The 23632-nt window shown below is 47.3% G+C and overlaps 1 protein-coding gene across 1 annotated transcript in view; it reads right to left on the minus strand.

Moving 5' to 3' along the window:
- Positions 1-13225: 13225 nt before the first annotated feature.
- Positions 13226-23632, minus strand: part of AMMECR1L (AMMECR1 like) — a 58186-nt gene continuing 47779 nt past the window's right edge. Inside the window, exon 7 of the mRNA XM_066598740.1 lies at positions 13226-20187. Within this exon, the coding sequence (XP_066454837.1) occupies positions 20076-20187 (112 nt within the window). The 3' untranslated portion in view covers positions 13226-20075. The remainder of the gene's footprint in view (positions 20188-23632) is intronic.

A 23632-nucleotide genomic window follows, 5' to 3' on the forward strand; every position in this document is an offset into this window, starting at 1 on the left:
TGCTTATGCCTGATGCTTAGTCCTTTTAAGGATGTGTGGGACAAAAAGCTAGAATTCTTCACCAAAGATTCCTTTGAAGCAGTGGGATCAGCAACTACATCGGCACATTCTTTCTGGATCTCCTCCGGAAGAATTAAACTTCCCCCACCAAGCCTATCTGCTGGGGAATATCTATCTAAATACAGCCAGACTATTGGCTCAAGTTGCTTCGGTAACCTTGCGCTAAACACTATGGCTCAAATCCTGGCATAGCTGCTGCCTCTATAAGTGTTCATTAACACGTCACCCCCCCTCTTCGTCAGCTCATGCCTCTTTGGCGCCAGACTGGACAAGATTATTTCAAAGGTCACTTTATGGGAAGAGTTTTATCTTACACAAAATAAATCCCAGCCATGTGAGATCTGTACAGGAGAAACTGCCTGTTTCGTTCTTTTCGTTGCTCCAGCCCCAGGACCTCAGAAAACAAGAAACCCTTGCAGGACCGAAATGGCACACCCTCTTTTAAACTGTGGCCTTACTGGCATCTCTAACCTCCTTACTCCAAGTCGGCCTCCATGAAATCTTTTGCATGAAGGCCATCCCCCACCAAATCTATCTAGGGACGACTACTTTCACTGTTCAGGGAGACCTAGGGACAACTACTTTCACTGTTCAGGGAGACCTAGTTCATTCACATCTCGGACTCTGAATGGTAGAGTTGGAAGGGACCTCCAGGGTCATCGGGTCCAACCCCCTGCTCTGTGCAGGATTCACTAAATCATCCTAGACAGATGTCTGTCCAGCCTTTGTTTGAACACTTCCATTGAAGGAGAACTCGCAACCTCCCATGGTAACCTCTTCCACTCATGGATCACCCTCACTGTCAGATTTTTTTCTATTATGTAATCTGTCTTCTCCCTTTTCAGTTTCATTCCATTGCTTCTAGTCTTTCCTTGTGCAAATGAGAATACGGCTGATCCCTCTGCACTGTGACAGCCCTTCAGATATTTGTAGACATCAAGTCTCCTCTCAGCCTTTTTTGCAAGCTAAACATTTCCCAGATCCTTTAAAGGGGTTGTCCCGCGGCAGCAAGTGGGTCTATACACTTCTGTATGGCCATATTAATGCACTTTGTAATATACATTGTGCATTAATTATGAGCCATACAGAAGTTATAAAAAGTTTTTTACTTACCTGCTCCGTTGCTAGCGTCCTCGTCTCCATGGTGCCGACTAATTTTCGCCCTCCGATGGCCAAATTAGCCGCGCTTGCGCAGTCCAGGTCTTCTCCTGTTCTCTATGGGGCTCCGTGTAGCTCCGCCCCGTCACGTGCCGATTCCAGCCAATCAGGAGGCTGGAATCGGCAGTGGACCGCACAGAAGAGCTGCGGTCCACGGAGGCAGAGGATCCCGGCGGCCATCTTCACAGGTAAGTATAGAAGTCACCGGAGCGTGGGGATTAAGGTAAGCGCTCCGGTGAGCTTTCTGTACGTCCCTGCATCGGGGTTGTCTCGCGCCGAACGGGGGGGGGGGGGGGGGGGGGGTTGAAAAAAAAAAAAAAACCCGTTTCGGCGCGGGACAACCCCTTTAACTGTTCCTCATAGGACATGATTTGCAGACCGCTCACCATCTTGGTAATTCTTCTCTGAACTTGCTCCAGTTTGTCTTTTTTTTTTTTTTTTTTAAGGCGGGGTGCCCAGAACTGGACACAGTATTCCAGATGAGGTCTGACCAAGAAAGTGTAGTGATCTAGACTCCATGCTTCTCTTAATGCATCCCAGAATTGTGTTTGCCTTTTTGGCTACTGCATCACATTGTTTACTCATGTTCAGTCTATGATCCAATTCTATTCTGTGGTTTGTTTTTTTTCCTCCATTTTTCTTGCCCAGATGGAGAATTTCTCCCTGTTAAATACCATTCTGTTAGTCGCTGCCCACTGTGCAAGCTTTTCTAGATCTTTTTGAATACGCTCTCTCTCTTCCCTAGTGTTAGCTATCCCTCTTAGCTTTGTGTCATTGGCAAATTTGATCAGTATTCCCTTCTCCAGATCATTTATAAAAAATGTTGAACAACACTGGGCCTAGGACAGTGCCTTGTGGTACCCCATTTGACACATTCTCCCACTTGGATGTACATCTATTTATGACCACTCTTTGAGTACGATCACTCAGCCAGTTGTGAATCCACCTAACAGTTGCCTTGTCAATCCCATATTTTGTCATTTTTTTCAATAAGTACAGTATGAGATACTTTGTCAAATGCTTTACTAAAGTCAAGATCTACTATATCCACTGCATTTACCTGATCAACCCAGTCTGTGATTCTGTCATAGAAGGAAATTAGATTCGTCTGGCATGACTTGTTTGTTACAAACCCATGCTGGCTCTGGTTAATTACTCCATTTTTATCCAAGTACTTGCATACATACTGTTTAATAATCTATTTAAAGGGGTTGTCCCGCGCCGAAACGGGTTTTTTTTTTTTTTAAACCCCCCCCCCCCCCCGTTCGGCGCGAGACAACCCCGATGCAGGGGTTAAAAAAACCACCCGCACAGCGCTTACCTGAATCCCGGCGGTCCGGCGTCTTCATACTCACCTGCTGAAGATGGCCGCCGGGATCCTCTGTCTTCATGGACCGCAGGGCTTCTGTGCGGTCCATTGCCGATTCCAGCCTCCTGATTGGCTGGAATCGGCACGTGACGGGGCGGAGCTACACGGAGCCGGCATCCTGCACGAGCGATCCCATTCATAAAAGAAGAAGACCCGGACTGCGCAAGCGCGGCTAATTTGGCCATCGGAGGGCGAAAATTAGTCGGCACCATGGAGACGAGGACGCCAGCAACGGAGCAGGTAAGTATAAAACTTTTTATAACTTCTGTATGGCTCATAATTAATGCACAATGTACATTACAAAGTGCATTAATATGGCCATACAGAAGTGTATAGACCCACTTGCTGCCTCGGGACAACCCCTTTAAAGATCTTTCCTAGTATAGAAATCAGGCTCCTGGGCTCATCTCCTCAGGATACACCATAAAATATCAGTCCACACCCCTGAACGCTTCTTCAGCTGTAGAATCCCAGCTCCTCCTTCACAAGTCACTGCTTTGACTCATGTGATACAGGCTCTGTCCTCTCAGGTGGTGAGAGAGTCCCTGTTCCTCCCTAAGAATGCTTCCAGGTATTCTATTCAAACCTTTTTCATTTTACCCGAAAAGGATGGCACTAAAGTTAAATCACTTTGCCCGGGTCTGACATTTCCACATGGAGTCCTTGAGATCGGTTATAGCATCGATGGCACTGGAGGAGTTTCTGTCCTCTATTGACATCAAGGACGTCTAGCTTCCTGATTTGAGTGCACCAGCAATTCTTCCTTTTTGCCATCCACTCGCTTTGAAAGCTCTGACTTGGTTGGATATCTCTTGACACTTTTTTTTTTGCGCGTCTGTCATTTGACATGACACAGGCCAGGGTTCTGCTCCTGTTTCTGAAAGTGCACTTCGTTCAGTCAAAGGTGCACTCCCTGCAGATCTAGTCTCCGGTGACCATTTGTCACTGCATGAGAGTACTGGGACTGATGGTCTCGTCCTTTTGAGGCCAATCCCTTCGGGCAGTTTTGCACATAGCCTCTCCAGTGGTTCCACTGCGAGAGAATGGCCCAATCAATGAACTCTCTAGATCGGAAGATCCGACTACTTCGAAAGGTTCAACGCGCTTTTTCCCCATGACATCATGACCGCATACGCTGGAGGTTGCTCACCTGCTGACCTGAAGGGACAGGAAGAGGCAGAGTATAAAAAGAACCTCCCCTCCACCAACACCAGTGTTTTTCCTGTCCCTTCAGGACAGCAACGGCAGAGCTCCAGCGACGCTGTCCCATGCCGGAGGAGGACTTACCGGCGAAGCGGCGGCGTTTTTCTTCGGGCAGCCCCGGCAACCCCAGTGGGAAGGACCCCATCTGGGCGCTTTCCGGGGACTGCGTGGGCTGGGGTCCAAGTACGGGCTGCCGGCACCACTGCGGCCGTCATTTCAGGCGGCGGCCGCCATCTCCGCGTCCAGGGCCGACAGGAGCGCTCCAGGGCGGCGGAATACAGCGCGGTGACATCAGATGCTCCGCAAAGGGGGCGTGGCCTGGCGCGGCCGGCGCCGAATTTATAAATCTGCTGCCCCTGCATCAGCTGGTGGTGTTTCCCCACGCTAAGGAACGATCCTAAGTACAGGAAGCGTTCCTGCAAGACGCAAGATGTCGGCCAGAGAGGACCCAGAGACCCTCCAAACTGACAGGGATACTCAAAAACCGAGGGAGGCTAGACGAAGGAGTAAAAAATGTCCAGTATGTCTAACCAAACTCGACGACTCCTGCACAAAAACGTTATGTGCTACCTGTTCTGCAAAAGTTATGCAGGAGGAAAAAACTTCCCTTATGGCCGAAATTCGGTCAGTCGTCCGGGAAGAAGTGCAGTCCTCCCTCTCGGACCTCCAACCTGGGCCTTCCGGGGTTACACGCAGGTCGGTTCCGGCGGTGTCTGAGTCCGACTCCGACATAGCGGAAAATATGGATTTTGACGGGGAAGTGACGCAGGAGGACAAAAAATATCTTTTCTCTACCTCAGACATGGATCAACTGCTAAAAGCTGTACGCAGAACCATGCAGGTGGAGGAAGACGTGCGGCAACCCCGCACAGTCCAGGAGGATATGTTCGCGGGGTTACTCCCGCAACGGAAATCTTCATTCCCCGTAAACGCCAGGCTCAAGCAGCTGATTCTAAATGAGTGGGAGGGCGTGGATCAGGCTCCGCTAATTCCTAGGGAATTCAAAGAACGCCTTTTATTTCCGGGAGATGAGGTGTCCTTTTTGGACGAGATACCAAAAGTCGATGCGGCAATTGCCATGGTATCCAGAAAGTCCGGATTACCCTTTGAGGATACGTCCCACTTAAAGGACCCGTTGGACCATAAGGTGGACACAACCATGCGTAAAGCCTGGTCTACCTCCGGTCTGATCATGAAATCCAACATCGCGGCCACTTCCGTGGCTCGTTCCATGGCAATCTGGTTGGACCAATTTGCAGCCCTAGTCGATCAAAAAGCCCCTAGGGAGGAGTTCGCAAGTGGCATCCCTCTGCTACGGATGGCAACAGGGTTTCTGGCGGATGCTTCAATGGAAACAGTCCGCTTCGGAGCCCGCATAGCAGCACTATCGAACACCGCCAGAAGGGCAGTGTGGGTAAAAGAGTGGTCGGGGGACTCAGCTTCCAAAAATAGGCTATGTACCCTACCGGTCCGGGGCGGGCGCATATTTGGACCAGACCTGGATCGTCTGCTGGAGAAAGCAGCTGACAAGAGTCACGGACTGCCTGCCACCAGACCACCCAAGAGACCCTTCACTCCTCATCCCTCGTCCACGTACGCCGGGAAGGGGAAGACCGGAAGATGGTCTTATCGGAAGGGGTAAGACTGGCTCGCTGTTCCAATAGCTGGCGTAGTATTACAACTAACGAGTGGGTACTGCACCTAGTGTCGGAGGGGTACAGGATCGAGCTACTATCCCGCCCCCCGGACAGATTTATGATAACCCCAACCCAGTCTCTAGGCCTAGAACAGGCTCTGTTGGAGGGCGTACGGAACCTGCAGGGTCTCGGCGCGGTTATCCCGGTCCCCAAGAAGGAACAGGGAAAAGGTTTCTATCCCCCCCTCTTTCTGGTTCCCAAACCAGATGGCTCCCACCGCACCATTATCAATCTCAAACAACTGAATAGATTCATTGAATATAGGGAGTTCAAAATGGAAACCATTAGAACTGCAACTCCTCTAATTGCCAGAGATAATGTAATGGCTACAATAGACCTTAAGGATGCCTATTTTCACATCCCTATTTACGCCAACTCACAAAAGTTCCTGAGGTTTGCGCTGGGGGTGGAGGGGGAAATCTGCCACTTTCAGTTCGTCTGCCTCCCATTTGGAATCTCCTCGGCTCCGCGAATTTTTTCCAAGGTCGTGATAGAAATGGTGGCCTTCTTACGAAATCAGGGTGTCATGATCATCCCCTACTTGGACGACTTCCTATTGGTGACAGATTCCCCGTCTACTCTGAGATCACACTTGGAGTCCACATTGCAATTATTTAAGGAGCTTGGCTGGATTATTAACGAGTCAAAATCCAACATGGAGCCAGAAACCAGGAAGAAATTCCTGGGTGTCATCCTGGATTCCAGTCTACAAAATTCGTCCCTTCCTCCCCTAAGAAAACACCTTATCATAGAGGAATGTTCCAACCTCTATAAAAAACATAGGGTAACGATAAGAGACGCAATGCGGATCCTGGGACTAATGACGTCGTGCATCGGCGTGGTCCCCTGGGCCCGGTTCCATAGTCGCGGACTCCAGTCACTAATTCTCCAGAATTGGGACAAGTTGCAGGCTTCGCTTGATCAGACAATCCCTATTTCTGCGGAAGCCAGAGCTTCACTCCGTTGGTGGGTGTCGTCGGACAACCTGTCTCAGGCATCCGATTGGAATTTGGACCCGGCAGTAATAATCACGACCGATGCCAGCGCCAAAGGGTGGGGGGCCCACTTTGAAGGCGGTTATGTACAGGGGGCCTGGGACGTTCATGAGAAAGCTAGCTCATCGAACTTTAGGGAGCTTAAAGCAGTATGGAAATCCCTGCGTAGCCTGCAAACACGGTTAGTGGCGAAGCATGTGAGGATCTTCTCAGACAATATGACAACAGTATCACTCATTCGCCACCAGGGTACCACCAGGAATCCTCCACTACAACGACTGGCGGGGCGGATCCTTCAATGGGCGGAAGGCACAACAAAGTCCCTATCGGCCTTTAATATAAAAGGAGCCGAGAACTCAGCCGCGGACTTTTTAAGCAGAAGGAAAGTGGACCCAGGAGAGTGGGAACTCCATCTAGAGGTGTTCAGCCTTCTTGTGGAGAAGTGGGGGGTACCAGAAGTAGACCTCTTTGCGTCAAGCGCAAACACCAAATGCCGGCTTTTCTTTTCCAGAGGCCCAGAGAAACAGGCCTTGGGCACGGACGCTCTCACCCCTGGGATTGGGACCTAGCGTATGCCTTTCCCCCTCTACCACTAATCCCGCTCCTGCTAAGGAAGTTACTGCAGTCAACCCTAACAGTAATTTTTGTAGCATCATATTGGCCCAAAAGACCGTGGTTCCCCCTCCTGAGATCCCTGTCAGTGGGAGAGCCCTTCCACCTTCCAACAAGACCGGACCTACTGTCGCAGGGCCCTCTTCTTTACCCGGAAGTTCACAAGTTCAGGCTTACGGCCTGGTGCTTGAGCGGGTAAAGTTCCTAGGGAAGGGTCCTTCCCCTAATGTTATTTCCACCATTAGCGAGAGCCTTAAACCCTCGACACACAAAATCTACTCCAAAGTCTGGAAAAAAATTTCGGAGTGGTTAGGCCAGGACATCCAGCAGCTGGACCAGCCAGACGTCCGTAAAATCTTAGATTTTCTCCAGGCGGGCCTGGATAAAGGTTTGAGTCCGAATACCCTCAAAGTCCAAATTGCGGCCTTGGGGGCATTCTTCGATCTCGCGCTGGCGGAGCACAGGTGGATTAGGAGATTTCTTAGAGGGGCGAGCAGATTACATCCATTCACACGGCCCACGGCACCACCCTGGGATCTGACCATAGTCCTTCAGGCCTTCTGCGACCCCCCCATTCGAACCGATTACGGATCTATCCATCGCCTGGCTGACGTTCAAGGTAGCCCTGCTTGTGGCAGTTACGTCGGCCAGACGCGTGGGGGAAATCCAGGCCCTCTCACGAAGGGCCCCATATATGACTATCCACCCAGACAAAATAGTTTTTTCTTTAGACCTGTCCTTCCAGCCTAAAGTATTGTCAGATTTCCACAAGGGCCAACCAATAGTTATTCCAGCCTTTTGCCAAAATTTCAAAAATGGAAAAGAACAAAAGCTCCACAATATAGATGTCAAAAGAGCGGTACTAGCGTACCTTGAGGCAACGGAAAGTTTCAGGAAGTCTGACAAACTTTTCGTTCAATTTCAGGGGCAGGCCAAAGGAAAGGCCGCTTCTAAAGATGCGATCGCCAGGTGGCTCAGGAGAGCCATCCAGGAGGCCTACAAGGCCAAGGGCATCCCCCCTACAGAAGGATTGAAGGCCCACTCAACGAGAGCGGTGGCATCCTCTTGGGCAGAGAGAGCGCACGCGTCGATTGAGCAAATCTGTAACGCAGCCACATGGACTTCAGGCCATACTTTCATTAAACATTATAGGCTGGACATTAAATATAGTCAGGACGCATCCTTCGGTAGGAAGGTGCTCCAAGCCATAATCCCTCCCTAAAAAGCCCATGCCACTTATTTGGTATTCCTCCAGCGTATGCTGTCATGATGTCATGGGGAAAACGGGAATTTTTTCTTACCGATAATTCCCTTTCTGGAAGACATCATGACAGCATACGGGCTTTTTTTCCCCCCCTTACCAACATGGTTACCCTAGTTTGTCCAACACGAGGTAATGTGTATGCTTTGACTTCTGAGGTGTGTGATGTCAATAAAAACAAACCTTCTGGTTAAATAGCTGGTCACTGTGGTCATTTGGAACGCACTGGTGTTGGTGGAGGGGAGGTTCTTTTTATACTCTGCCTCTTCCTGTCCCTTCAGGTCAGCAGGTGAGCAACCTCCAGCGTATGCTGTCATGATGTCTTCCAGAAAGGGAATTATCGGTAAGAAAAAATTCCCGTTTTTTTCTGCTGCCTAGACTCCCCATAGATTCATATCAGCACCTCCTTACTGACGCTGCACTGTCAGGTTCTCAAAATGAACGTCTGTCTCCTCAACCGTGGCAGTACGCTGCAGAAACTCACTGCGTAGGGCACTTTGAGTCCACCTTTCTAATAACCGTCTTGGAAATGCGGGACATTCCTTTATTACTTAAAGGGGTTGTCCCGCGGCGAAAGCGAAATTATTTTTTTTTCACTTACCCCCGCATTCTGCCCTGTTAAAAAGAAAGCATAGGTTAGTTTTTAAAAATGGCATTGCGCTTACCTGCATCAGCGTTCTGCAGCTTCTTCTTTTCTTCTTTTAAAGATGGTGCCGCTGGTCTTCTCCCACGGTGCACCGCGGGTCTTCTCCCATGGTGCTCCGTGGATTTTCTTCTCCTTCCTTGCGTTCCATTGCCGATTCCAGCCTCCTGATTGGCTAGAATCGGCACACGTGATGGGGCGGAGCTACGATGACGACGCGGTGACCAGCTCTCCGGCACGAGCGGCCCCATTCACCACCCAGAAGACCGGACTGCGCAAGCGCGTCTAAAAACACCAGAATACATCGAAATTAGACGGCACCATGGCGACGGGGACGCTAGCAACGGAGCAGGTAAGTGAATAACTTCTGTATGGCTCATATTTAATGCACGATGTACATTACAAAGTGCATTAATATGGCCATACAGAAGTGTATAACCCCACTTGCTGCCGCGGGACAACCCCTTTAAACACTTTGCGCCCAGGTGACGGGTCTCCTCGACAACACGAGGGCCATCATGTACATGAATCGCCAAAGGGGAACCCGCAGTGAAGATCCTGACATGGGCCGAAGATTGTCTAGCCTTCTCGGCAGTTTACATACCGGGTGTGAACGATTGGATAGTCCTCTTCCGGAGCAGAAAAACAATTGACTCAGGAGAATGAGAGTTACATTCCACCATGTTTTCAGGCGCTCTATCAGAGATTGGGTCATCTGGACATTAATGTTGTGGCATCCAGTCGATCCATTCAATCACAAACTTCCAATCTACATGTCCAGAACTCAGGACCCTCAGGCGCGAGAAGTATATAGCCTAGTAATTCCTTGGGCAGAATTCCAGTTCCTGTACATCTTTCCTCTCATACCTGAACTTCTCAAGAAGGTCAAGATGAAGGGCCTGCCGGTGATTCGCATTACGCAAGACTGGCCTTGTCACGTGTGGTATGGGACCTCATCAACAGGCTCATTGCCACTCTGTGGCTCTTCCCTGTTCAAGAAGATCTATTACAAGGCCTGTCTCCCTATTGTGTGTCCACAAAGCTACAACTTACAGCATGCAGTGAGCTACTTGAAAGTGCTTGGGCTCTCATTTACTGGCAGATGGTGAGAGGCTATACAGGGTGATTGAATTCCCCTGCGTCCTGTGGAGCAATTCTACCTGTGTGAAAGGTCATAAATGCTTCTCTTGGGAATTCAAATTGGAGATGGTACACCTATTAGAAGGTAGCTTTCCTGCCAATCAGTGTCTGACCTTTTAACAGACCTTGCAACATTAAGCCAAAGCCATTCTTCTCCAAAATGAAAATATGTTCATGTACAGACTGCTATTTCTGTGTTTTTGTCCCTCATAGTAAGTGTGTAAGGCTGAAAAAAAAGACATGTCCATCTAGTTCAGCCAATTCTGCAATGTTTATCTAGAAGAATGCAAACCCCCCATGAGTTAGAAGCCAATTTTCCTCATTTTAGGGACCTTTCACATGGGTATAATTATTCTGTGAAAATGCTGTGGAATTCCACACCAAATCTGCAGGGCTAGTTGCGCATTTTGATACAGAATTGCACACTGATTTTCAGCTATTTTCGTTCTGCATCGAGCCGTGTAGATTTTGGTGCAGAAAATTCTGCCTGTGTGAAAGGTTCCTTAGGGGAAAAGAAAAATTCCTTTTCAACTCCAATCTGACAATCAGGATAACGCCGTGCATCAAAAACCCCTCTGAAGTAATTCGTGGATATAACATGTAATATTCCCTCATCCGTGTACAGTCAATTGCTGGCTGAGAGTCCTATGATGTGGGTCGAGAATAGTATAGTTTCTCCTTGTGGAGAGTACCTAGTAGGTGTGAGAAGATTTAGAAGACCATACGTGCGCCTCTGGGAAATTTACTAGGAAAATGTGAGATGTCAAGTCCACATCCTAGTGGTTAACAAAGAAACATGTTAGAAGTTCCTAGGCTGCCATAGAGTTAAACCCGAGATCATAGAGTCAAACCAGAAACTAAGGGACTTTAGGTTGTCACTGTAAGCCGGAATGAAATCTTTCAGTCCCATTTACTGTCACTTTGTTGTCAGGAGAAGATCAGAGCATAGTAGTAGATGAGATTGTACTCCGGCCATTCATGGGTCTAGGTCTGTGGTGACAAATCTATGGCACGCAAAGCCCTTTCTGTGGGCACGTGCACCGATGTCACCATGAAAGTGATTACTAGCCAGGGTACCGCAACTCCACCGGCAGGTAATCACTCAGCGGCAGTGTTACGGGTGCACAAACTTGACAGCAGTGTGTGCACCTGGGATCCTCCTCCCCTGACCTCTCCTCCTTGGTTCTGCAGGAGAAGGGAGGAGGCATCCAGGTGCACACACTTCCACCTGCAGCAGCACTGAGCAGAAAAGCAGTGGTGCTCTGAAGACAGGGAAGAGGTAAGTATATGGGTATCAGAGGGGCACTATTAGTAATAGTGTCCCCTATATCTGCCCCAGTAGTAATATATAGGACACTATTACTACTGAGCCCACTCTGCACATGTCAGCATACCTCAAAGGGTATATTTACATGTGGTGGAAATGATGTAGAATGTCTGCAGTGGAAATTTCTGCATCCAAAAACAATCAAAATCTGCACCATTGGTGCAGATTGCGACTGTAAATCGGCCGCGTATCCGCAGCGGAGTTCATACTATCCAGTGCTCCCCTTGCCTCCTCCATAGTCTTCCTGCTGTCAGTGCGCCAATGCACTAGTGATAAGCAAGTGGGTTTTGGACTGCAATTTAGATACTCGGTCTCTAAAAGGTTTGCCATCACTGGTCTAAGTTATTTCAAACATTTTGGGGTGGACTACCATAAACCAACTAAGGGCTCATGTCCACGGGCAAAATGAGATTTAAAATCCGCAGCGGATCTCCCGCGCGCGGATCCGCACCCCATAGGGATGCATTGACCACCCGCGGGTACATAAATACCCGCGGATCGTCAATAAAAGGCATTTAAAAAAAAATGGAGCATGAAAAAATCTGGACCATGCTCCATTTTCATGCGGGTCTCCCGCGGGGACGGCTCCCGCGGGCTTCTATTGAAGCCTATGGAAGCCGTCCGGATCCGCGGGAGACCTAAAATAGGAATTTAAAGCATTTACTCACCCGCAGCGGGCCGCGAAGCTCTGCTCTTCCTCACGGCTGCATCTCCCTTGCTTCGGCTCGGCGGATGTGCCCGGCGCATGCGCACGGCACGTCGACGACGTGCCGGCGATGTGCCGCCGGCGTCAGGAATTCATCCGCCGGCCGAAAATGAAGATCCGGCCGTGAGGAACAGCTGATCTTCGCCGCCCGCTACGGAAAGGTAAATGCTTTTAAATTGCTATTTTCAGCGCTCATGTCCGCGGGGCAGGAGGGACCCGCTGCAGATTCTACATGGAGAATCTGCAGCGGATCTGATTTTCCCCGTGGACATGAGGCCTAAGGCCTTCACACGGGCAGGTTGGACCCGATGCCTGGCCGGTGACCCCTGCTTACCTGTCTGGCGGCTTCTGCACATGCTGCGGATGTGTTGGCTGGCGCTGGGGGGGTGACACGTATCCAGCGATACTTCCACAGTGCTAGGTGTAAAAGTGCCGTGTAACGGATGGCTTCCATTGACTCCAATGGAAGCCGGCCGTGGGTAACCCGCACAAAATTGCAGCATGCTGCGATTTATTCTCCCCGAGCAGAAAATCGCAATCGCTTTCCGTTCATGGAGATGAAGTGGCATTTTGCCATTGAGTACTATGGGCTGTATTTACTGCAGAGTCCAGAGGCGGACGCCCCCGCCATGCACTCCGCAATGCAAATACGCCCGTGTGCAGGAGGCCTTAAGCAGAGTGCTCTTTTAGAGGTGTTCTTGTGTATTAATACAGATTACGTAAGTCCAGGACTTCTAAATCACAACAACATTTCATTGCCTGATCCAATCAGTTCAAATTTATTCTCAGCAGCATGAAAGGAAAAACAATCTTGCATGATTCTTCGGAGGGAGGGGGGGGATGCGCCTGGCAGGATACTTATTCGTCTACTGCCAGAGAAGCGAGATGGTGTGCGTTCTCAGGTAAGACAAAGATGAAGACAGAGCTTGACACCAAGGACATGTCTCCCTGTCTGTGCCACACGAGGTTACACTCTTCCCCTGAACTGCCTCTCCAGTTTACCAGCAGGCAGAACAATATAAAATATGTCATCAGAGAAACAGAATCCATGGAGTATAAATAAGATTGTAATGTTTAAAGGGATAACAAAAGCATTTCCTGCTAAAATGAACAAAATATAAACAAAGTAATTGATAAAAATTACTAATTAATTTAAATATTTCCTGTCAACCATTAGTTAGATTTGTGCCTGGCAAGGAAAATGCCAACACTTGAAGGCTTGGGAGCAGATTCATGAAACCTGTTTACATGCGTTCACATATAGTGTGCTTTGGTGTAAAAATCCATTTTCAACACCGTCTGTTTCAGCTCTGTAGCAGATTTCACCCTTGCAATTGAAGAGGTAACGTCTGCTGTGGATCCACAGCAAAATCCGCACCAATGGTATGCATTTGCAGCAGACCGGTGAAATCAGCTGTAGATCCGCATCAACAAATAGGAAATTATGCAGAATTTGGTGCAGATTTTCTGCTGCGGATACTCTGCACCATTTCCACTCAGTGTGAACGTATCCTAAAAGAGGAATAGATCAGCTTTCATTTTTGAAGAGCACCATGAAAGCTGTGATTGGTTGCTATAGGCAACAGAGAATTTCTTTTTTTTTTTTTTTCTTTTTTTCTTTAAGACAGTTTTATAAATCTCATCCTATATTTTTGGATCTAGACTAGAGAAGTCCAAAATACTGGCTGATTCATAAAGGGATTCAGTTGCCTTGAATATTCTGTCCAAACTGCAGGCATGATGTTATAGAGCAGGAGGAGCTGAACAGACTGATATATAGGTTTATGGGTCAAGATTCAGTATAACTTGTATTTTGTACATTTACATCTCAGTCCTATCAGTGATTGACAGCTTTTTCTGTATACACAATCTAATGGTTCTTTCACATGAGCGTATATCGGCCGCCGTTTTCACGGCCGCCGATATACACTGTGATCTGATGCATTGGATTCCAATGCATGAGATCACATGGCCATATTCCCATGGCGTAAAAGCGCCCGCCTGGGCCAATATAGCGCCGGGTGCTTTTACGCTGGGCCAGAAAGATAGTCCTGGAACTAACTTTCCATGCGGAATATGTCGGCCGCTGCATGGGCTCCTATGGAAGCCAATGACAGCGGCCGCAGAAGGGAGGTAGTTTAGCAGCGTGACTGCTAAACTTCTCCCCCCTTTTCCCCTTCTCTCTCCTCCCCTCCAGCTGTTTGCAATAGGAGGGGGTGGGGCGGGGGCTAAGTTAAGCTCCACCTTGTCCCGACCCTCCCATTGCTGGCTGCAGAAAAGGGTCGGAAGCTTAGCTCCGCCCCCTCCCATTGCAAACTGCCGGAGGAGAGGAGGTGAGCCGGGAAGGGGGAGGCAGCTAAGCTGTCTCCCCATGCCCAACGGCATTGCAACCTCGTCGTATATGAGCTGGGGCTGTGCTGTCTGAACGGGCGCACAAACGTTAGATTTGTGCGCTTGTTCACACGTTTTTACGGCGCCAGCGGGCACACGTAAAAATGCCTACAGCCATGTGAAAGAGCCTTTATACAGCTAGCTGCCAATCACTGATAAGACTGCCCACTAAGCTCATTGTAAAATGAAAAAATACAAGTGTACAAGTTATGCTGAATCTTTCCCCATAAAACTATATATTAGTCTGCTCGGCTGCTCTGTAACATCATGCCTGCAGATTGGGTAGGTTGATCAAGATGTCAGATTTCCTTTAAAGAGCATCTGTCGGCTTATCTGACACGTCTATTCTACTGGATACTTGTATTGTTCATAAAATAGCAATGCTGGAGCATCTTCTCTTAGGCCGCCTGCAGACGGGAGGAAATTCCGCGGAATTTCTGCCCCTGGAAGCTGCCATAGGATTTCATTACCAAACGCAATCCTATGCAGACGGCCGCGATTTGGTCGCGCGAAATCTCGCACGCAAACAAATCGCGGCACGCTCTATTTCTGTGCGGGGCTCGAGAGCCTCGCACAGAAACGTCACTCACCGGCCGCTGGCCCTGCTCTGCGCACCTACCGGCTGCCCGGCAGCCGGCACATGAAGATCCGGGGCCGCGGGAGAGGTGAGTGCCCGCGCTGCTCTCTGCAGATGCTCGGGTCGGGTCCCGCTGCGAGAAATCTCGCAGCCGGATCCAACCCAGCCGTCTGCAGGCGGCCTTAGAGTTCTAGGTTATGCTGCACCTCTACTCTTCCTCCTAGATATATAAGGATAAATTGACATCTGGGTGTTGCCAGTTGCAGATGTCACTACATAGTCTGACATTCTCCGATTAGTGCTGCCAGACTGTGTAGAAACACACTCCTTTGCCAATACAAACGACAACACCCAGTGGTCAATCTATTTCATTCATACATTTTCAGGAGGGATAACAGGAACGGCACATCAGAGATATGAGAAAATATGTCCCAGCATTGTGATTTCATGGAGAGTACAAGTATTTAATGAAATAGCTGTAGCAAGGTCAGGGTGCGTTCACACGAGCGCATAAACGCCGCGTTATTGCGACCAAACGTATATACGTGACCATCTGAGGCAATGGTTTCGAATGTATTCGTTCACATGGGCGATTTTACGGCGCGTAAAAACGGCAACCCGCGGAAAAACCGAAATACGTTCCGGCGAATATTCGATGGCCGAAAAGACCGTTTGAAAAGTAGGAACAAACGCAAAAACGCTTTCTAGCTCTGGTCGTGATCGGCGAAAAACGTTCTTTCCGGGGATTATACGCTGCGCTCGTGCGAACGTAAATACGCCTACGCTCGTGTGAACGCACCCTGCGAGCCGTGTTTTTTTTTTCTAATCATATCTCCAAATTAACTGCATAGAGCTAACTGGATGCTGTTTACAAACTAAACTTACTAATAGTATAGTATGCATTAAGCTCCCTCTAGTGGTGGCTGCAGAAAACCATAAAAGTATCTTTTAACTTTACGCCTATGTAGGGGATTTTAGACTCTATCACAAAAGCAAACTGCCGATTGCTAAAAAGATGTATTAAGAAATTAAGCAGAACAGAGCTTTGGACCTTCAAATGACATGGAGATAAAATGTGGACAGTCACTTTATGTCCACAATTACAGTTACCGTAGAGGTTGTCTGTCCTTAAAGGGATTATACCAACAGGATAGGTGATAAAAGACTGATCAGTGGGGGAATCACTGCTGAGGCTCCCACCAATTCTGAGAATGATAGTTCTGTGTCCCCATTTCCTCCTTACTGCGGCTGGCAGTCGTGAATGTGCGGTGCCACTTTATTTATCTATAATGGTACTGCTGAAGATAGCTGAGCTCTTGTTCTCGGCTATTTCCACCAACCCCATAGAAATGAATGGAGAGGCGCCGAGCATGTGCGACCACCACTCCATTCAATCTCCATGTTACCTTAGCTGGGTGCAGTGAGCCTCTAGTGAAGAGTAGAGGGAGAACAGGACCCCTGTTCTTGGGATCGGTGGGGGTCTCAGCAGTAAGACTCCCACAGATCAGACTTTTATCACCTATGCTATGGAGAGGTGATAAAAGTCAATCTTGGTACAACTCCTTTAAAGGGGTTGTCTGAGATGTAAGAACTCTGGACAACAGCCAATAATACAGCTAAGTGTGATCGATCATTCAGCTGTTATTGGCTGGAGCCTCTGTGATGTCCCATAAACCGGGCGGGACTGCAGCTGTCAACAGCAACAAGCCAAAACCAAGTGCCATCCTGGGACACAGCGGAAGCGGGGACAGGTAAGTATATGATCATTTCTTGTTTTAATGGGGATGGGGTTGTCCAGAGTTCTTACAACTCAGGCAACCCCTTAAACTTAAATTTCTGCAAAAATGTGCTGCAGCCACAAGGTTGTTTGGTGTGTAACAAGGCAGATTTGAACTCTGGATTGCAGCCCCTCTAATGACAGCGTGATTAGTTGTCAAGCACTTTTAAAAACTAGTATTTAATGGAATTGTCTGGCAAATTAAAATGGAACAAACAAATCTGTTAAATACTTTAAGATAATAAAAGTAGTAATACTCACCTTACTGATCCATCGACATTATCGCTCTAACGCTTGCTGATCTCTTTACTTCCTGCTCCCTGTTGGCATGGACATGTGACTGCTGCAGCCAATCACTTACAGTTCTAGTCTTTCTTGACACAGACATGTGGCCACTTCAGCCAATCAATGGCTGTAGCAGGTCACCACTGTGCTCAGTGATTGGATGCCACAATCAGATGTCTCTGTCAACAGGGAACAGAAAGTACAGATTAGAGGGGAACATTGGGAAGCATCAAATCAGGAGTAGTGTGGGATCAGTAAGGTATTATTTCTTTTATAACTTTACAGCATTCTATGTGTTTTTTAAAAAAAAATTTTAGAAACCAGACAACCCATTTAACCTCTGAGGACATTATACCATGTTAATAGGAAAGTCGCAAAGAGCTTTTAATACATTAATTTGATATAGCCTATCACAAGTACTATCAAGGTTACATGGATATGACTTTTTTGGAGCTCAACCTGCTGATGACATCCGATCTGCATATTCTGCATATCCAGTGTTGCTAGTTATATAAAGACCACTTGCAGACATGGCTACCAGGAAGAGGGAAATGGCAGCTAGGAATCGGAGCTGGACTGCAGGCTGCCAGGTAAATATATAAATTTCTATTTCGTTTTCACTGCATTTTTCTGTATGAACCAGTGGGGCATTTTTTTTTTTTTACTGGAGTTGTTCTAAACCTTGTTATAAATAAAGCCGTGTAATCTTCTTAACCCCTTAATGACACGGCCTGTTTTGGACTTAAGGATGCAACGAATTTTTGGAGATTTTCATCTCCACTTTTCAGAAGCCATAAATTTAAAATTTTGCGTCGACATGGCCATATGAGGGCTTGTTTTTTGAATGGCCAACTGTAATTTTTATTGGTACCATTTTTTGATACATATAATGCATTGTATAACCTTTATTACATTTTTTTAAAGCTCCTGAGCCCATGCCATGCACACATCCTGTTGACATAAGTACCAGGCAGCTAGGACATAGATTATGGGTTTACACGGGACAAATGTCGGGCAAACAATGCCCGACACTTGTCCTTGTGTGTCCTGGCTCCTGTGCTATTGCACTGGAGCTAGTAGTGCTAGCTCGCTCACAGAGCGGTCAGCAGGGGAACGGGCGGCTGCAGGCGATTTCTCTCCTTGCTCTCCCCTGCCCCTCTCCAATGACATAACACAGCGGCCGTTCAGTACTGCAGCATAAACGATGGACGATGAGCTGAACGCTGATTGTTCAGTAGTGAACGACCGCTATGTTATATCAATGCAGAGGGGCAGGGGAGCGCGAGGAGAAAAATACTAACACGGGAGCTAGTATGAGCGGGGACGAGTGTCGGGCATCATTTACTCTACAGTCGTCCCGTCTAAAAGGCCTTTACGTCCTGTGTCGTTAAGGGGATTAACAAAAGCCATTTTGCACAGTTATCTGATGGCTGCCATAGATATGTCCATGATTATGGATAGATCTCTACTGAAATTGTGTTTCAGAAAACACATCTATGTGTCTTGTAACCGTGACAAATTTTAAAAAGTGCATCTGTATATTAGTATACCGACCAAACAACCCTACTGATCAAACAGTTATCTCCTATGTTACGGATAGGGAAGAACTTTTAATCTTGAGATAACCCCTTTAAAACATTTATCGTTAAAGGGATTTTCTGGGCAAATCGTATTGTCTATCATCAGGATAGGTCATCAATAGTTTAACGCTGGAGGCCGGACGCTTGGTATCCTCAGCAATCAATAGATCGCCTGGACCGCTGTCAGCGCAGCAGGGCCGGACATCGTCATCAGGGTTGGAGGTATCATAGAGGCCTTCACTGCCATTGAAATCAATTGGGAGTACCTCCTTCTATTACTCTTCCACATTTGACCCCAATGTTGGAGGCAGAAGTGATGGAGGTGTAATAGGAGGCAGCCATCTATGACACTTCCGCCTCTGATCCCACTGCACTGACAGCAGGGCAGGCAACCAGCTGATTGCCAAGGATCCCAAGCGGCAGGTCCAGAAAACCCCTTGAACATTGACACTCTGTTATTAGAACTGGAAAATAATAGGAAACAGAAACACAACTAAATAGCTTTATGCATAACCAAAAAGATAGGCTTAGAACTTTTTTAATGTTGCACCTCCCAACAGCCACGTTTTTCACAGGACTGTCCCACGAAACCGGATAACAAGATGGTAAAAGCTATTTAGATTGCATGGAAAGTGGTAGTTTCTATGCAATTTTGGGGAATGGCTTAAAATGTCCCAAACTTTGGGATTCAAATGTTGTAAGGTGTGATATATAGAAACTGGCGTCCCTATATAAAGGAATTTTCTATACTGGCAAACTAATGTGTATTACTTCACTCTTATCATTGTGTCGCAGTTACAGCTCAAGACTTGTATTGTCAGTTAAAGTTGTAAAGCAACACACTAAAGGTCATGCGGCCACATTCCAGGCAAAGATGGGAAATAAGGGAGCAGGTTCCACAAAGTAGCGCTTCTTCTTTAGGTTAAAAAAAAAGATATATATCCGTATTTATATATGCATATATATATATAAAAAATCAATATAGAATGTAAAAACCTAAAAGTGCTTTGTCTGGGGTGAGTGACCCCTAACACTGGAGGGGTTGAAGGAGACCATAACTTCCCATTTAGCTCTCCCTCCCACTCAAGGTCCCTGGAGAGAGCGGGGGTGAGGTAAGGCTGCTTGTGTCTGCAAGTCTCTGGGCACTGCTCCCTCCTCTGATGGAGCTCATAAGATGGTGCAGTAGTATAGATAACTGGACCAGGAGGAGGGGGCTGAGGAGGAGTCAGATGTCAGGAGATCACAGGCATTGCCAGTGAGCGGGGAACAGGGCTGCGGCGTAGGCAGCGCTGTGTCAGGAGTAATGCGTAAAATGAGGCAGTGCATGCACAGTGCCATTTTGCTGTGCATTCTGGCGGGAGGCCATGTATTCTGTGTAGCTGATTGTCACCTTCTCACTGCGGTACCTGCATAAGAAAACACAGTGTTGCAATATGTTAAAGCGTAAGTTCAGGACGGCTTTACACGGCACAACTATTGTTTGAATAGTCACTTGAAACAGTTGCTGAAGTGTACGAAATATTGTTCACTGACTAGTTAGTGGGTGTAAAGTACTTTGATGGAGTGTATTTGAAATTTCGACACCTCTCCAACACACACTCATTAGTTGCTGAGTCCACTCAACGCACATAAATACATGAAAGCGGTCCTCAAGTGATCACTCGCTCATGTAAGAGGCCGCAGCTCTAATTCTTTTGAAGGCAAAACTAGATAGTGACCGCAGCAGTGAGTGTATCTTCGAAGATCTAAACTAGCCGGAGACCGTAGCAGTAAATATTTTTTCAAAGACCAATGGGGACTGTTCTGTTGAGGATTCCTTGCACGTACTTACGTGTTTTCAAGGACTAATGAGCATTGAAAGGACAAAATGTTCAAAAAAAGGTGGGAACCAATCAGCACTCTTTAGGAGAGTATGCCAAACTAGAACACACCTCTCTGCAACGAACAATCACCTGTTTACACAAGACTATAAATAGTCAACTAGTGACTATTTTTAGGTGAGCTGCAATGAAGCAACTAGTGAATGAATCTTGCTCGCCATCTGGTTGGTGGACAGCTGTTGCTTACATTTATTCTATCAAGCGACTATTTGGATGACAGTTGTCCTGTGTAAAGCCACCTTAAGCCATAAAATTCAAGATTGTCTATAGTTAAAATCAATCCAAGTCCTTCCTAACCCCACAATGACCAAGGTCTAAGAAGCTGAGAAATGTGGTGTTCTTTGGTAGTGATAAGCAAACTTTTGAAAAGTTTTGTTTGGCTGGTTTGCTAAATTTCAGAAAAAGTTTGGTTTGGTCCAAACTACTTTGAACTGAACCAGAACTTCACAAATACCCCTAAAACTGATGTATAACACAGTCGGAGAGCCATAAAAGCCCCGTATAAAACTCTTAGTTCATTTAGGAGAGTATCTAAGTACTTTTAAGCTGTTTTTAAGGCAAAATTAATAAGGAAAAAAGAAAGAAGGAAAAGTGGGTTCAGCCAAGATGAAATGCCCGAGGTTCAGGTTTACTCCAAACCAAAACTTTTAGCAAAGTTCGACCTGAAATGGGGTTCAACTGTTTCAGTTTGCTCAACACTACTCTTTGATAAGGTCCTCACATGACATCTATCTTAGCTGTCCATGTGTCTATCTTTGTATGAAGGAATAATAACCAAAAAAAGTGGCACTGCAGTTCTAAGGAATTAAAGGGGTTGTCTGATTACAAAATAAAAAAACTGAACAGCTGGACATGGGATAGGACATACTCACCTGCCTTCAGCCCCTAAGTACACAGCTGAGTGGCTCTCGCACCCCCACCCAGGCAACCAGTGTGAACATCCGCTGGAAGTCAGGTGACTGCTGCAGCAAATCAAGCCAATCAGAGGCCACATCCCAAACTCCTGGCATAATGGCACCCAGGATATGAGCACTGATTTTAGTTGTTCAGATGGTGATGCTTCAGCCTTTGATTGACCACAGTGGTCACCTGACTTCCAGTGGACATTCACAGCAGGTGCGTTGTAAGGGGCAGCAAGAGTCACTCAGATGTATACCGGGGGGCAGAAGACAGGTAAGGATGCCCTATTTTTTTGTTTTATTCGATGGGACAAAACGCCCAATTTTTTTTTTGCAATGATACAACCCCTTTAAAGAGGTAACTTGGCTTAAGGCACTTTTACACAGGGCAATTATCGTTTTGGTTGTTCAGGCTCCCGTGGGGTTTTGAACGATAGTCGTCCCATGTAAAAGCATGCAGAAACTGAATGACTGGATGAGAGTCGTTCAGTTTTAAGCAACTTAAAATCCCGAACAAATGGTTCAGTGTAAACAGCAGCCCATCCTCCCTGCTGGCCAGTCTGTGAGCCAGCCAGTGATACTCGCTCCTGTGTAAGAGCATGGGAGCGAGGATACATATGGACGAGTGTTGGGAAATGTTTGCCTGACATTCGTCCCGTGTAAATGGGCCTTTACTTCAGCTGCTGATTAGCTGCAGTGCTCACACTCTTTGATGACCACTTTTGCCTTCAAGTAGCAGACAGACACGGGGCAGCTAAGGTAGCTCTATAGTGTGAGGATTTTACTAGAGATGAGCGAGCACCAAAATGCTCGAGTGCTTGTTACTCGAGTCGAACTTTCAGTGATGCTCGAGAGTTCTTTTCGAGTAACGAATCCCATTGAAGTCAATGGGCGACTCGAGCATTTTTGTATATGACTGGTGCTCCGCTAAGGTTTTCATTTGTGAAAATCTTAGCAAATAACCAAAGTCATGTAAAAAACACAAAAATGGATAGGGCAGGCGAGGAGCAACATGCAGGGCTGCATTTCGGGCTCCGAGGTCTCACTATTAAGCCACAATAGTGGCAAGAGTGAGACCCCCCTCACACACTGTCAGCATAACGATCGTTCTCCTCTTCCACAGCTGTAACAGCTGTGGCAGAGAAGAACGATGTTAGCCCATTGAATTCAATGGAGCTGGCCATACAGCCAGCTCCATTGAAAGCAACGGGCTGCCGGCAAGCACGGGATGAATTTTCGGGAAGGGCTTAAAAATATAAGCCCTTACCTGAAAATCATCCTAAAATGTGTAAAAAGTAAAAAAAAAAATATACTCACCTTGTCTCAGCGCTGAGCCAATCAGAGGCAGCACTCACTCACCCATTCATGAATTCATGAATGGGTGTGAGTGAGAGCTGCCTCTGATTGGTGAGGCTGTGACCAATCAGAGGCAGCTCATTCAGCAGGCGGGGATTTTAAATCCCCACCTGCTGAATACTACAGAAAGCAGTTCAGGAGAACTGCCAGCCAGACGCGGCTGAACTCCGGCTGCAGCAGAAAGGTGAGTATACATTTTATTTTTACACATTTTAGGATGATTTTCAGGTAAGTGCTTATATTTTTAAGCCCTTCCCGAAAATTCATCCCGCGCTTGCCGGCAGCCCATTGCTTTCAACGGAGCCGGCTGTATTGCCGGCTCCATTGAATTCAATGGGCTAACATCGTTCTGCTGGGACAAGGTGAGTATATTTTTTTTTTTACTTTTTACACATTTTAGGATGATTTTCAGGTAAGGGCTTATATTTTTAAGCCCTTCCCGAAAATTCATCCCGCGCTCGCCGGCAGCCCATTGCTTTCAATGGAGCCGGCTGTATTGCCGGCTCCATTGAAGTCAATGGTTAGTGCTCGTTTAATCGAGACGAGTACCACGTGGTGCTCGTCTCGAGTAAAGAGCATCTCGAGCACCCTAATACTCGAACGAGCATCAAGCTCGGACGAGTATGCTCGCTCATCTCTAGATTTTACCAAGAACTGAGACCTCGGCTTCCTAAGTAAACTTACATTGGGGTACATAGGGAAAGATGTCAGAAACA

Source organism: Eleutherodactylus coqui, chromosome 1 (assembly GCF_035609145.1).
Source record: "Eleutherodactylus coqui strain aEleCoq1 chromosome 1, aEleCoq1.hap1, whole genome shotgun sequence".
Taxonomy (NCBI): Eukaryota; Metazoa; Chordata; class Amphibia; order Anura; family Eleutherodactylidae; genus Eleutherodactylus; species Eleutherodactylus coqui.